The sequence below is a fragment of the Acipenser ruthenus genome, chromosome 4 (assembly GCF_902713425.1).
Source record: "Acipenser ruthenus chromosome 4, fAciRut3.2 maternal haplotype, whole genome shotgun sequence".
NCBI lineage: Eukaryota > Metazoa > Chordata > Actinopteri > Acipenseriformes > Acipenseridae > Acipenser > Acipenser ruthenus.
In genome coordinates this window covers 59971598-59988593 of record NC_081192.1, presented here as the reverse complement: position 1 = coordinate 59988593, position 16996 = coordinate 59971598, and the positions used below count along the sequence as shown (strand labels likewise).

The 16996-nt window shown below is 37.8% G+C and overlaps 1 protein-coding gene across 3 annotated transcripts in view; it reads right to left on the bottom strand.

Annotated features, from left to right (window-relative positions):
* The window catches only part of LOC117400452 (epidermal growth factor receptor), a 179297-nt gene extending 162517 nt beyond the window's left edge, over nucleotides 1-16780 (bottom strand). For 2 of the 3 annotated variants that reach the window (XM_034000454.3, XM_034000453.3), the window contains exon 1: nucleotides 16481-16776. In XM_034000454.3, the coding sequence (XP_033856345.1) occupies nucleotides 16481-16580 (100 nt within the window). In that variant the 5' untranslated portion in view covers nucleotides 16581-16776. Of the gene's footprint in view, nucleotides 1-16480 lie in introns of all 3 variants that reach the window. The other variant, XM_034000452.3, reaches the window with a different exon arrangement.
* Nucleotides 16781-16996: the final 216 nt, after the last annotated feature.

Here is a 16996-nt window from a genome sequence, read left to right as displayed (position 1 = left end):
AAAACCGATGTCCAGTTAAAAAAAAAAACCCTGTAATTATTCGGTAAAATTCGTAATAAACCGCAAACGGGGAACACTAGGTGAGATCTACTGGTCATATTAAAATTGAAGGTTACATTTAGCGACCGGGCGACCCTGGTCCTACCTGTAATATTTAATAGCTTAACTAGCATTAGAAGCACAAAAATAATTTTTCCAATCATACACTTTAATCACAAGAACAAACGGTTCCCTATTTTTAGGAAAGTGGAAAACCTAAAAGCTCATTTAAGGGACACTTTATATGACATCATTGTTCAAAAGAGATCTGGAGGTACCATTACGCTCAGTAGCGGAGCCAGCAGGGGGGGGCAGGGTGTGCGGCTGCCCCCCCTGGCCCTGAAAATGAAGGTTGGTGAGCCCCTCTCGACTGCCCAAAACACACTTAGAAAAATACACTTCCACCCAGTCTGAATACTGTTGCCATCATATGCTTAATAAAAGTTGCTAATAACATCAACTTTATTGTGTAACCAGATTGCATACATCAACTCTCCTTAGTCAGTGCTTGGATTATGGGTGGACCAGGGCCGGGCCCCCTTACTACTTACTACTACTGCGGGGGGATGATAAAAACCTGTTTGCTGCGGGAAGATTTTCTGTGTTGCCAGATATTTCTTGTTTTTATATTTTTTGTGGGGAAAGTGTCTTTGGCAACATAAGCAAGACAGTTATCAACACCGCTGAATTAGCTTAATCTTTACATGCTTATATTTAAAATATTTGTGGGCGGGCGTTTAGAAAGGAACATGCTTTCTGCAGTGTACATAGCTTCATACACATCCTCTTACTATCAATCAAATTGCTGTTTCAGCAGCGCATAGTATGTTTAGGAGCTGAATTGTAATTTTGTATCTTGATTATACAAAATAATGTATTCTTATTTTAGTTTATTTAGATATGTGTAATTATTATTACTGTTTATGGATTGGTATGTGCTCATTTTCTATGCACTGCACCCTCTGTTTATAGCTAATGACATTATTATTAATTTAGAATTCGGTTTTGAAATTAAATGATAAAAAGAAAGAACACAGATGACACAGTGAGTTTTTGTAAGCGGAGGAGCAAATACAGTTTTCGACAGTTGATACCGTTGATACGTATACAGATTAATAACTTTATAGATAGAATCATAAAAAAGGGACATATTTAATAGTTAAACTGAAGAATATTTGTTTATGCTTTTGTATGGAGTTACTGTCACGGAACATATTGCTGTATTGGAAGGATTTACACTCATTTGGCTATTATTGGATGTAAGTAAATAAAAGCTTATGGTTTTCTGAAGATTGGGAAGTCTATATGCCTGGAATTACTCTTTAAGTTAAGAGCTGGAAGTGAAATGTGAAGCAGTGACTGGATGGCAAGTTGTAATGTATAGGATACCTAGCTTACAAAAACTAAGAAGTGGTAAAATCATATATTAAGAAGCCACCACAGTATGAATGGCTGGAGATGCAACCAATCAACTGCAGTATGAATGGAAATGTGTGCAGCAAGAGACTGTACAGGTGAGCGGGAGTTTTAATTTCTCGTGAAGAGTCGTGATTAAGAAGACTAGACTGGACCGCATCAGGCGATAAAAACTGCTGCGAAAGAAATCTGTACGTATTTCTTCTTAAATACCTACTTGTATATAATTAACAATTACAGTGACTATCAACATCACAACCAATGCTTGTTTCGTCATTTATTTTCATGTAATACTTGGGTGAAGCCGGTTGCTTGACTGAAAACCTGTTGCTAGATTATCGCCTGATCAACACATTGTCAGCATCCAATTGAACTGAGTAATATTTTTGCAAAATGCAGTCGTTTGAGATGGATTTCTCGCATGTAAGCATGTTTACGACTCTTCTTCTTAAAAGTAAGGAGAAGTAAAAACTAACTAACCGCTTCACCTTCAATTTCTGCTACTGTCATGAATATTGCTCCTGTATTCATAAATAATCTAGAGCTGCAGCTGCATTTTTTAACGTGTGTCGGGGTGCTGTGTTAATGTTTTAATTTATGCTTGTCTTGAATAGTGCTCCCGTATTGGGGTGCTTTGTTGATTTAGTTTGTCTTCAGTTAGTTTAGTTTGTCAGTTCGTTTATTATTAGTTTATTAACATATACTTGCCTAGTGCTTTTCTTTTACTTATTCTGTTCACCTCATATGCTGATGCACATGCGTCATGACTAGGCTTGCTACTATTCGATTTTTATTTTTTTGCCAATATCGACGTTTATTTTTGAACGAATTTACCATTTTTTTTTCAATCTTTATTTTTCAATTCAAGCAGAGCATTGAAGAAATCGACCTTTATGCTTAAAACTTTTTATGCCATTGAGAAACGTCTCCTTTAGAGAAACCCCTTTATCATATTCGACATGCAACAAAACCATGGTTACCAGCATTCTAATTGAAATAACGTTTGGTCACAGCGAAGCTATACCTAGATATAGATCCTACACAAATTTTGAAAGAAATTCTCAAATAAACCCTTAGAAAACGCAGCATTTAAAGTGTATTACACAGACTTTTATAGCATACATTTACAAGTAAAAACAATATGCACAGAACAAAACATTAGATAGTTGAACAGAACTAACTTGCACTTATTCCGAGCTCCACCCCTCTAGCACAGCTGGACTCACTGGAGGCAAGGCAGACTGGCCCGCTTCGTCCAGCCGCGGAGACTTCTGCCGTCGATCAAGGTATTGTGCACAATACTCATTAAGTGTTTTCCTCTTGCACCCCATTTTCAAATCAACCTAGTAACTGTCACCGTATATATCTATAATAGCAAATGCTTACTTACACCTTAACCCGCTAATTTCAAAGTAGGCGCTTTGAATGACAGGCTATAGTTGGCAAATGAAAGTGCACACTCAGTCATTTAAACGAATGACAGCACTCTAGCGCTGCTTCAGCCAACGAGATCTGTCAGGACAGGATGAACTACACTAGCCTATTGAGGAACCACTGATTTGACTGACAGCGACCCCTCGCCATTCAGAGAACGGAGACGGGACAAACAGCAAGTATAAAAACTACACAGACGAGATGATTTCTTAAATTATTATTTTTGGTAAGAAAAAAATAGCGAGTGGTTTTACCAATGTTTATCCTATATAAATTTATTTCAGTCAAACTCATATTTTTTGGGAATTCTACATTTAACGAGCTTTACCGATTACAATCGAAAAGTAGCAAGCCTAGTCATGACGTACGTAATAAATACATGTGTATTTATTGATTAATATCGTGATTGGCCTTGGCATATTTTGTCCGGTGGTCAACTCTGTCTTTCGAGAACACTTTGCTTGCTTCCCGAGGGGTATTCTCTTAGCCAGAGACAATTGTATTGACAAATTCGTTTTTCAGGAATATAATGCACGTTACAGGGATGGAAATAAGACTCTCCTTGCATAGGAGTTTGAAGAACCATTTCATTTTTATGAGCTGCAGGCATTTGTTTTTTCTGCTACATCAGTACATGTGTTTTATGAGCCTGCATCTCATAAAACCTGAAATGGATCAAACAGCAGTGCATTGAGTGTCTTATTTCAGTTACGCAGATTTATTCTGGCATCTGGTATTATAATGTACACGTGTTGAAATAATAAGCACTGTAATACATTGAGGTAAAAAAATCAGATTACAAAAAAGCCTGAATGGGGTTGTTATTTGTTGAGCTCTGGTGCTTTGTCTATTGAGTGTTGAGTCTATTGCATTCCTCTGTAATATTGCAATGTAGCTCTCATCCTGGCTTTAACCTGGCTTTTTGTGTTTTGCTCAGATGACAATAGAAAACAAAATATGTCAGTTTTTTACTCTGGATGTGGCATTCTTACCTAATTGAAATAAAGTACAATTCCAGTTGTTTCTAAATAAAATGTCCATCTTTTTTAAATTATAAGATATTAACAATGGGCCCCTAGAGTAAGACTCGCCCATCCAGGCATGAATAGCTAGCTCTGCCCCTGATTAAGCTGTCATGTTTGGATCAATGAGTCTAAACCAAATCCCTGAAATCAGGTGATGTTATGAAGTAAATCCCTGCATACAGTACATGGAAGGCATCAAGGCATGAGACAAATCCAGAGCAGCAATCTCAGCAGGATATATGCAAATTATTTCCACCATGGAAAAAATAATCAACATAGTTTAGCCACAGAATCGGTACTGTTAACAACAACAAGGTGTTTTCCCATTTATTTCAATTAAGCAAAAACCTAAAAACCACCAACGTTTACATAAAAAAAATAGGACTCTTTTTTTTTTTATCAAGATTATGTCAATCAAACAACTGTAGAAATAAGTACAACCCCAAGGAGGGACATATTGTAATAATTTAGACATATAAACAACCACCTTTTTGGTTCTTTACTATAAAGTTTAGCAAGAATGATTTGAAACAATATATTGTAGATGAGTGCTGAGCTGACACTGTTTGGTTTCGTAATCAAGACTTTGGTTCAAGTACCCAGGAGTAACCTAGAACTAACCCTCCACCCCCTCCCCACCCCCACTAATTGAATTTTTAATTAGATAAGGGCCAGCACACAGGCCCACTAAATCCACATCATACCACAGCCCTAAAGCCGTGGCATTTCTTTCTTTGAGGCAGTTTAACCTGACCTGGGAAATTTCTGGTACTCTCTTATGCGTTCTTGGTGAAAGCCCATCCCTAGCATAATATACAGTATAATTATATGTAACTTTTTGTTGTAAGTGAAAAAACTGCTTTTTTACAAGAGTTGTGTAGCAACTGTCTTCTGTTTCTGCTTCAGCTCTTAATAACATAAATAATATTTTCCAAAATTAACGGGGGGAAAACACCTGTAACACCTGTTTTTTTGTGTGTTTTTTTTTCATAGATGAGAGCCATATGCTGATGAAGGTCCATGAGGACCTTGTTTGTGTTTGTTTGCAATAAAATAAAAGGTTGAATTTCAACATCCCTGAATGCTTTTTGTTCAATCTGTGAGGGCCGTCTTCTCTTGGGGAAAAAAGCCTCCTACTTTTACCTGATTGGCTGCTGGTAGGATACGTCACGAAGCGACGCGGCAAAAGTTTGAAAATATTTTATCTCTTGCGTGTCGCCTCGAGTGACGCCTCTGGCCGCCCTTGTGTGCCACCTTTGGTGTGAATGCCTTGATTGAAAACAATACCTTCTACTTTTTTTGTCGTGCTATGTCGTGTCCGATGTGAACGCCCCTTAAGAGAGAGTGTGACTGAAAAATATGGGAACTAAACTGAGTAGGATTAACTTCAGGAGGCTATAAAGACCATGCAATGTCTAATTGACGAAGACAAAAGTGACTTACTGTAGGTCTGACGAGCGACTGGATATTCTCAGTTTAAATCAATTTAAATCAATTATATAGATGAGGAAGACATGTATAACTGCTTTAAATTTATAATTAAAAATTGTGTACATTTTTTAAAAACCTTTTCTTTCATATGCCTTCAATTTTGTACACTGCAGTTTTTATAAATATTAGTTTTGTAAATCTAACCCTGAAGTTGACATCGATTATCGTGCAAATTCTAACAACAATTATCGATCATTATCGAGTTAAAATGCTTAAGAAAAAAAATAAAACTTCCTTCACAGCAACAGTTTAAAGGAACAATAAGTCCTAGTTTATTGGAGCATGGTATAAAAAACATATTCAAACAAATCCTGATGTTTTAAGACACTTTTGATAAATACATTGGTATTTAAAGCACTCTCCAATTTTCATATTCCTGCCATCACTAGCCTTTGCCTTGTTTTGTGTAAAATCTGACAAATTTCCAGTGTAAACATAACGGCAAATTAAGGAAAAATAAATAAATAAATAAATAAATAAATCAACCTCACTGTCCAAGGAGAAAAAAACAAGGTTTGAAAACTAGATTAACATTATGGCCTATTCACATGGAAATAATTCAATCTCTATTTTTTTTTAAAATCTGCTGTTGGTTACAATTTCTGAATTACGTGGCCCCGCTTCTGCTAGTGAAAGCAGCCGTCCCTTCCAGTGTGCCACGGCTGCAGAGATGCATTTCACTTTTTGCTGTGATATTTTAATCCAAACTACATGACTTTGCATAGCCACTTAGATTTGCATTGTCTTCAGTGAATACAACCATGTTGTCATTTTTCCAAACAGTACATTGGAAGTAGCCTACCCTTTCCTGCAACGGAACTTCCAACAGTGATGGTTGGTAATTTTGCGTCTCCATACTTGAATATGTATAATCCCAATGGGCACACAACATTATACTGATGTTGTGTATTGGTTATATTTGAGTCACGACGTCGGGCAACCAAAACATAACCAATGCTCGAACGAAATCGCAAAGGCGGCGACAGAGACAGACAGAGCTGTGTTACAGCCGAGAAACAGACTCTTCCACATTTCAAGGTAAGGATAAATTTAAATGATAAATATAACCTTAATTTGAAAACTGCAAATGTTAAAATTATTTAAGTTTACAGTGTTAAACGAGGACAATTAATTGCTGTTCAATTATCTTTTGTCAAGTGTGTCAGTATAAATGCACATATTTATCACCATTAATTTCTGTATTCCCTCACCCCCTACGACAGGGCAAGCGGGTATTGCTACTGTTTATCTTAGACCAGGGAACTGTTTGGTGAAAGGTGTTTCCACAGCAATTCTCTTTTTGATAAGGACAATTTTAAAACCATACAGCAGCTTTTGCACTGACTGCAGACGGAAAGCGGCAGTCCGACTGGGCAAAAGCCCCTGCCCCCCCCCCCCTCCTTGGGCAGGTACAACACAACACGCCCCTCTTCAGCTAATGCAGTCCGTCCCAGAAAAAGTCCAAAATCACCCTCTGCACCTCTGCCAGCAGTCCTTTCGGCAGCTCCAGACATGCCAGCCTGTGCCACAGTGTGGAGGCCACCAGATTGTCACTTATGAGAGCCCTTCCTTTGTATGACAGCTTTGGGAGCAGCCAGCACCATCTGCCCAGCCGGCCCTGCACCTCCTCCAGCACCCCCTCCCAGTTCTTTTGCACACTGGCCTCGTCCCCCAGGTACACTCCTGGGTATTTGAGGCCTCCCCCACTCCATTGCAATCCTGCTGGGAGGGTCGGGGGTCTGCACTCTGTCCATTCCCCTAAAAGCAAAGCACTGCTCTTTGCCCAGTTTATTTAGGCAGATGACAAAGCTCCATAGTCTCTTAAGGCAGTGCTCAGACCCCTGACATCCTCCTCGCTCCTCACTATCACAACAATATCATCAGCGTAAGTGGAGAGTCGAAGGGGAGCGCTGGGACAGAGTAGGATAGACAGTCCACTTATTACTCTCCTCAGCGTGTGCAGCAACAGCTCAATAGCAATAGAGTATAACATCCCCGACATGGAGCAGCCCTGTCTGATTCCCCTCTGCACTTTAAAAGGAGCACTTAAGCCAGCATTCATTTTCAGCACACTCTGAATGTCACCATGCATCACCTGAATCATGGCTAAAAAACCAGGGTTGAACCCAAATGCCTTCATTGTGCTCCACAGATACTGGTGTTCCACCCTGTCAAAAGCCTTTTCCTAGTCTAGAGAAATCAGCCCAGTATTGAGACCCAATAGCTTAGAGACGTCCAAAACATCCTGAATCAGAAAAATATGATTATATATTGACCTCACATACCTCAGCACCTCTTTCAGTCTCTTGGACATTGCCTTGGATAGGATTTTATTTTTGGCACAAAGCAAAGTGACAGGTCTCCAGTTTTTTATGTCGCACACGTACCCCTTTTTTGCCAGCAGTGTGACAACTGCTCTCCTGCAGCTGAGGGGCAGCTTTCCTTGGGTCAGACTTTCTTCAAATACTGCCAGCAAATCCTCTCCCAACACGCCCCAGAACGTTTTATAAAATTCCACTGGGAGCCGTCAACGCCGGGGGCTTTGCCGTTGCTCAGCTCTTGAGAGCATCAGAGAGCTCCTGCAGCGTGAGCACCCTCTTCAGGTTGCCCTTCTCCTCTTCAGGGACCTGTTGTAGATCTCTGTGTAACCGCTGTGTGCCCTCCTCGTTGTCCTGCAGCTCACTGGAGAACAGCTGGGAGTAAAACTCAACTGCTTTCCCGCAGATCTCCCCCAGTTCATGCCCTGATGCTGAGCGCAGGCAGTGGATCAGCTTGCTCTGACACTGTTTCTTCTCCAGACCAAAGAAATACTGTGTGGGGGCATCCACCTGTGACATACTCTGGAACCTGGATCAAATGAGCGCCCCCTGTACTTTAGTGTCCAACAAGTCATTTAATGATGCTTTTTTGGCTTTGAGGTCTGCAATCTGTCTGCTATCTGTAGTGAACTCCAGGTCATGCTGGAGATCCACAATATCAGTCTCTAGGGCTCGCATTGACTCATTGATGCTCTTTGTGACACTCAGTGTACTGCTTGCAGAACTGGCAGATCTGCAGCTTCCCCACGTCTCACCACTGCCTCAGTGAACTAAAAGAGTGACTTTGTTCTCTCCTCTTCTGCCAAAAAACCCCAAAAAACACTAAAATGTACATAATGCGTTAAAAATGTGTTAAAATGCCAATGAGAATTCCTTGGTTTTAGGGATGGGATTAAAAGATTACAAATTACAAGACAGTGGTCTGATATTCTTGTGGGGGTTATAAAACAAAATTTACAAATGCTAAAATGGTGTTTAAAACCATTGTCATTTGTAGTGCAATTAAAATGCCTTTCAAGAAAAAGATAATCTTCAGAGTTAAAATTGGACATTGTTGTATTTAAAGTTGATAAAAAAAAACGCCACTCTCTCCCTTCTATCTGTAGGCACATAAACATTAATAACAACTATGTTTTTTTGTTCCACTACAAGCAGCCGGCCCTGAACAATCTCATCTACGATGAGAGTGGGGAGACGTGTCTTAAAAGAACATCCCCCTTTCGCTCCTTAATCCACTCGGTCGGATTATTCAAATCACTGTGTTTCTTGTAAGAAGGCAACATCACTGTGTTTTTGTTTTATATATTCAAACACAGCAGCTCTTTTATTTATGTCTCTGCACCCGTTAATATTCAGACTGCCTAATTTTAATTAAAAAGGGAGAGAAAGAACAGAAAAAGAGAACAGAAAAACAGAGATAAAAAAGATTAAAATGTGATTTATCCATTTAAATTGCTGTTTTTGGACTACATATTATCTTATTTAAAATGTTCTTAATCCTCCACCTGTCCTGATCGCTAAAGTTTTCGATGCCTGAGTCTTTCTTCATAAAATGTTTCACCAAATTAACAAATAACTTTGTATCAGGGAAATGGTCTTCAAAAACCACATTCCTCTTACCTTTTGTTTTCTCTAAAAAATCCTTAATTCTCTTGAGGCTGTACCCTCCCCCGAAATCCTCAGAACTTTTATCTTTTGCAAAGGGATTATCTGTTTATGCTCTGCTTGTTCAGGGTTAGGTTTAAATGTGTACGGCTGTATTTATTTCTAGGCACTCTATGTACTATATATCAGCATGCTGGTCTACGCAGTGATAAATTGCTATGCATTCTTTATCCACAGGTACCTCCCAGTTTAAATAGCACCAAGCCTGCGAGACCTGGCTAATTTTTCTGCTGGGTCTGTTTACCTTTCCTGAAATATTTATGAAATTTGTCTTTAGACTGACAAACACTGACGACTTTGTTGTTGCTAGACATCTATATACCAGTAATGTAGATCAGGTCTTCTACTAAAAGAGCAATCTGAGGATCAGCTATGCATCTTTGTATTATTTGCATAGGCCTTGGGGCCCTAATTAGTATTAAGTCTTCCGGCCTAGTTCAAGGAATTTGAATTTACTCATCACTGGCAAAAAATGGTCAAACTTAAACCTGGATTATCATTTTGTATGTCAGTTGAATGTATTATTTTTCACACAGCAACTGTGTTGGCCTGGTTGGCTAAATATGAGATGTTTCATAAGATGTTTATAAAAATATAAGATGATATAATATACTTGTAGGACTTGAGATGCATTTCTTTTATTTTTTTATTTAGGTTTCAATTGTAAGACTAACAAGATTTATGCAAAGTCAATGTAATTTATTGTAAGATCTAAAATAATATTTTTTTATCATTTATTTCATGGTATAAACTAAAAGTCTGGCCAGAGTTAGTACATAATACAAAACTGCATTTTACTTTAACGCCAGAAAAAAAAGAGGAAATCTGTAACACGTATCTGGTGCATAGCCAGTACTGTACATACAATATATACTGGTATTGCCATAAATCTCTGTTTCTAAGCTTTTCAAGAATCCATGGAACTTCTTTCTGTACTTCTATCTGGATAATTAGAAAAAAACTGTCTGATCAGTTTACAGCTGATTAGACATTACAAGACCATTACTACAAGCACTCATAAAAGTACATGTTTAGTGCTTAAAATTCTTAACTAGCTATTAAAGTTAGTTTTAAAGCATTACATTAATGTGGAGCCTACTGTCCAGCACTGGGAGTAGAATAAGACAGAGAAGCATTTTTTTCATCCAATCCTGTTCATCTCTCTCTGTTGAGCACAACACTCATCAGGAGTGACTTTCAATATGCATATAAACAAATGATGAGGCCATCAGATCAGTGGGCCTCATCTGTAACCTTACAATATAACAAACTGCCTGTTACTTTACATTTTGTTTCATACAGATTTGTTCAACCTTTGCAGTCTAAGGGCAACAGTGTCTAGCCAATAGTGTTGCAAGTTGCAATCCAAGGGAGTAATTAGTAAAATAATGCACTTTTTTTCCTGAGGTTGACCCACCTCAACAACAACATTGTTAAATACAATAAACTCTAGAAATATTTATGATCAAAACTGATGTGTGTCATTATTAATATAAGTGTTCTGTATAGCCAAGACTCAAGTCATGTGACCTAATAATGACATTAAGTCAGAGGTCAGTGTCATAATCACCAACACATATAGAAAGCAGTAGACCATATCACAAATGGTCTAAGACGAGATCTGAACTCTGACAGTACAGCACCAGCAGCTTTGTCAAATTACTGCCTCAAAAGGGATACATGACCACCACTTCTCAGCCATCCCAAATCAAATTGAAGGGTGGTATTAGATTGAGGTATTGGCAGTTAAAAGTGCAACGGCAGCAGACAGACAAACAATTAAAGAAAAGCTCTCTTAAACAGATTCTTAATATAGAGGAGGAAAACAACTACTGTTTAGATTGATAAAATAAAGCCCATTTGTCATATATTTTTCAATCTTAAAAAAAGATGTAAAATGTCAGAATTTGAGATAGAACCATTCAACCAAATTTAAAGTCAAATTGGTTTGACCCTAATCAACCAAGTCTGACTGATCAGGTTAAGAGGTGAAGCAAACAAGAATACCACTGCATTAACAACCTTGAACTGCCAGGCAAGCAATAATTATTATCCCTGTTTGTGGAGCATTTGATACATTTCATCACTGTACAAGACGAACCCAAAACTCGCTGTCGAGTCCTGCATCAGTCAGTCAGTGAATAATATAATGTGGAGAGGACACTTACACCCTTAGGAAATGTACTGTTAAACATAAAAAGATCCAACTTAAATCCTTAACTGCATACCTCTTTATCTACAAAAACACAGTGCTTGTAGTTTACTTTTACCGTTTAATTAAATATTTAGCTTTGAGAAAAAAACAGATACCCATCTGTGTCCCAGTACTAGTATAGAGTAAACTGAACGATATGAAAAGTGAGATCATAACACACTGAAATGAAACAAAGAATGTGGTTAAAAGGATGTCCCCAAACAAAGCAAATGCATGGGCTACGTGCTGCAGGCTGTGTGACAGCTGTGGTTACATTTTTTGAAAATGTTCTATCTCTTGCGCGTCACCCCGAGTGCCGCCTACGGCGACCCCTTTGCACCACCTTTGGTGTGAATTACTTGATTGAAAACAATAGCTTCTACTTTTTTGTCGCGTCCAATGTGAACGCCCCTTAAGAGAGCCTCCAGCACGTAGCCCATGCATTTGCCTTGTTGGGGACATCATTTTAACCACATTCTTTCTTTCATTTCAGTGTGTTATGATCTCACTTTTCAAATCATTCAGTTTACTCTATATTAGTACTGGGACACAGATGGGTATCTTTTTTTTTTCTTAAAGCTAAACTATTTACCCATTTTCCTTGTATTTGTTCGTCTTCAAAGCTGCTGTTTACAAGACTGTCTTGGCACAGTTTTAAACGTCTATGATGACAAGTGCTGCCATAAAGTAAACAGTCCCCTTTGCATTTTCTAATTAATACTTTCTTCTTCCTGTGATTATACAGATTATACACAACATCTACAACAGGGTTTTATTTTATTGGACAGGTCTTGTAAAACAGATTCCTATATTTACACAACATTTCAACATTGTAATTTGTGTGGTGCCTGTTTCAAAACATAAGGTTATGGAGTACAGGAATTAATATTGTATTTGAAGGAAATAGATTTTGAATATTTAGTTCATTTCAAGAAATAACACCCTAATATACCTAATACTGTGTCCTCCAAGAGTCACTCTGACAAGAAACATATTGGATGTATGTGTATTAACAGTTTGTATCTGTGAGTTTTTCCAGATATTTAATGTATAGTGTTTATCTGCCAAGCCATCTTTTTTAGGAGTCCATTTATAAAGCCCTAGAAGGTAAGATGACAGACCTCAATGAATTCCAAACCTCAAATGCTGAGACAAGAGAGCTGTGGTGTATGGAAGCAAGATGCCAGTATGTTGAGGAACCCCTTAACAGTCATTTCTGTCCCCTATCGAAATCGGCAGGTGTTCCACCCAAGGCTCACTGAGCACACGGGACAGGCAGGCTTCTTGTATCTGAAGGCAAGACAAGCTGGAATGCCAGACTCTCTCCCACCCTGAGTTAGATGCACAGGGAGAACCAAAGGGCTTCATGACCAAAATTCTCTTGTGGCATTGCAGACTCCATCTGTCCAGCCTGTCCAGCCTGGTAACAAGTGAACATTACCCCAGCTGAACATAAAAACAAATAAAAAAAAAATATATTTCCCCAGGTGACACCTTGGACCAATGTGTTTAATAAATTGATTACACGTTTTTTACAGACTGCAGTTTGGGTCTCGCTCCAGAAAACAGAACAGTTGCAAACATCTTAATATTATGCACTTTAAACCTAGATTGAACATACTACGATTGATGCCTGATATTTTGAATTTCCCTACACATGTAAATTTGAGTAAAAGGTGGTCCTAGCAAATTACATTACAATTGGACACATGGATCTCTTGAAATGTTTTTTAAAAAGTGTAAAATGTGACATACAGATCTATACTATGAGATTATTGATACTTTGTGGTAAAGAAAAGGGCTTAGAAGATTTCTATCACAATTGGACAAATGGTTTTCTATATACTGCATATGCAATACAATACAATACAATGGCAGTGACAGAAAGACAATCAGGTGGACAGATAAACAGTTTCAAAATACTGCATTTCACAATTATAATCTGCATTCACCATAACTAAAATGCTCAATCAGAATTCTAAGGTAAATGTATAAGAAACTAAGTCAAGTAGACAAACATTTTGGCTAGTGCCTTCACACAAGGCAGACAGCTGCTTAGTCAAGGTGCCCTTGTATAGTAAGATGTATTCTCTAAATAAATTAAATTATACCATAACCACTTCAACTCTAGATGTAAAAATTAATCCCCTTCCCAGGTACCAGATTTTGAAAATAATAATAATAATGTTTTCAAACCTGTAATTGCTATAAAATGTTAACATATGATGAATAAAACACAAATAAATGACCTAAACTGTGTTTTTCATTAACCCTTTATCTTTATAGAGATAAAACATGTTTTTTTTAACAATGAAAACAAAAATGCTGCTAATAACGCTAATAACAAATAATTGTTAGGAGTAGCAGTTGGCAGCAGTGTGGAGTAGTGGTTAGGGCTCTGGACTCTTGACCGGAGGGTCGTGGGTTCAATCCCAGATCCCAGGTGGGGGGACACTGCTGCTGTATCCTTGAGCAAGGTACTTTACCTAGATTGTTTCAGTTAAAAAAACCCAACTGTATAAATGGGTAATTGTAAAAAAAATGTAATTGTATGTATACAAAATAATAATCAGTAATTATCAAATAAAAATCAAACAACTGCACATTTTCCTTGTGTCTTTTCTTTTGTTTTCATTTTCGTAGCAGACCCTGCACCTTTGTTGCAGCCTCTGCTTCCCGTGTGTTGGAGGGATAGTCACAAATGCGTGTACACAGCTACTTTGCGCAGGCATTGTGATGGATCTGGCTGCCGCATTGCCTGTACCCAGTGCTGTGTTTTGATAGTATTTCATCACAGCACTGCCATTTCAAACCAAGCAGCTTCCCGTTTGCAGCTGGCTTACCTGTAAATTAGCTGCATGCTCTTTTGTTTGTACAGTTTGTACTGTTCTTGGCTCCACATCCTCTTCATCAGCATCGCTGAGTGATAAGTCAGCATCACTCCCGTTGCTCATTATAGAAAGACCACATACGTTGCCATGTTTAGCTTTCACTAAAAACTATATAAACTACAACTAAACAAGTAAAACTAATAATAAAACAAAAAAGAATCATTTAAAACACTACATACAGTATATACTTGTAAAAGTTGAATGGCTTACCACAATATATCTCAGTCTTCTAAATGTAAACAGGTTGATTGGAATCTTTACATGACACGCAATTGGATACAAATGTCACCTGACCCTCCCCCGACTTTCATTGCACATTCCACAGTGCTAGTACTGCCTTAGAGAATGAAACCTGAAACGCTAGACTGAGAAACCGCTCATAGAACAGAATGGGAAACTTGACGTACGCAGGTACATCATGGTACTGTAAGTGGGTTTTTCATTTGACGTACATGCGTACGTCATGGTGTTGAAGTGGTTAAACTAAGGATGCCAACCTAAATATAAATTATTGTTTATATGAATGTTAAAATATCGATTTCCCCCCCCCCCCCCAAAAAAAAAAAAACGTCAGGGGGGAACATTTGTGAAGTGACAGGATATATCTTGTAATACAGTTAAAAACATTTTGTAACATAAAAGTGATTTTTGTGAAGAAGTTGTACAGTAGTTCAGATATCAGCTTGTAGAGGAAGTTGTAATGGTCCAAACTATCCCACTCTAGGTTAACTACAGGATTGTGCAAGTTTATCCACAAATGAGTATTTCCCACTTGAATTTACTTAGTCAACACCCATCCTGGTGTATTACATTTATAGTTATCAAACAATTTTACTATGGATGTGAAAGGTGTTTTTGAATAAAATGTACATCTGATTTTTAAATTGTTTTAAATTTGGTTTCGATACATTAACAATTTAAACAAAATGCTTTACACATTTTAGATCATGTTTTCCAATATCTGCTATTCAGCTTTTCCAGCCTACACAGACACATTGTAACAGTTGAACTATATAAACAAATGCATCCTATCAGTTGTGATAATTGAATATACATTTCTGTACCCTTTGAACATGTGGGAAATTTCATTTTTTGTCTGAAAATGCTGAACACAATCTATACAGTACTATAAAATGCATAAGATATACTGAACATTTACAATATAATGTAATAGTATGTGTTTGGTGACAGACCCTGTCCACACTACATAACCGCTCGAGAAAAAGTTGTATTTTAGGGCTTTGTTTGCTGATGATAATGCTGTCAAAAACTACTGCTGTTCCACAACTTTGAAGTTCACTGTAAAGGACAATTCAGTCAAATGTCAATGCAGTGTATATAGTTCCTCATTGCACCTGCAATCTCTCGTTTAAAAAAAAAGAAGACGTGTTTACTTACTGCAGTGCAACCCAAGTTATGCAGAGTCCTGAACACTGAGCATTTAACATTTATTACATTCTGGCAGAGCATCAAATTATCAATTATTTATTAAAGTATTTTAATTTCAAGTACAGCTTTAGAGTTGTATATCAATATACATTTTGTTTAGTTTTTATTTGCTGGGGCAAAGTATGGGACCGACACTGCAATCTATCTCATTGCACTCATAATAATGTCCACTTAAGTCGAATTCTTTCATGTTGTAAACAATTTGTATAAAGTGAAACTCCTGGAGTTAACGATTAAAATACAGATAATAAACACTCACAATCAGTTAGTCGAACAATGTACTGCTGCCTCAAACACTTGAACAGCTTTACCCAACCAGGAAGAACAAATCCTGGGATGTACTTTTTCCACGCCGTTCTTGCCAGTACATTTTGCTGCCGTTTGAGCGAAATTTTTCAATGTTACCAACCCTAGAACTTTGTCCTTTCTTACTCTTTTAGGGTTTAAAACTTACAGCAGCACCGAAGCTAAAAACTATTCTTAAGAAAAGATTGTATAAAAAAAATAAAAAATAAAATAATACAAAGAAAAACTTCTAACTTGTTTTTAAGCTCCTACCTTTCTTGTCTTGTAAGCCACTGCAGCCGAGTGCGAGCAGCGAAGCCAGGAGGATCCCAGTTTTAAATTGCATTGCTGCGCTGTTTCTTGTGTTCTTCATTCTCTATTCGGCAGAAACGCAGTTTTATTCCATATTTGGGCTGACAAAGTTGCAGTGGTAAATGAGACTTCTTTCTCTCGCTGCCAGGTAAATAGAAAATGTTTTTTAAAATAACTCCGGTTATTCTTTCCCCCTGTGAGTGTAACTTTGACAGTTCCACCCTCTACAGAGTAATTTGCTAGTAACTCGTTCTGAATGTTGAGGACTTCAGTATGCCCCCTGTCTGACGTCACAACAGGGAGGAAGGATTACAGTGCTGTGTTGGTAATGTACAACCAGGTAGTTTAATGTCGGAATCTGTGGCTGCTTCAGTCCCGACGAACATGTACCACATTCGTATGGTACAGAAAAGAAAGTAGCAGTCTTCTAAATAACCTATACAATACCATGAATTAACCTGATTTTATTTGCTTTAA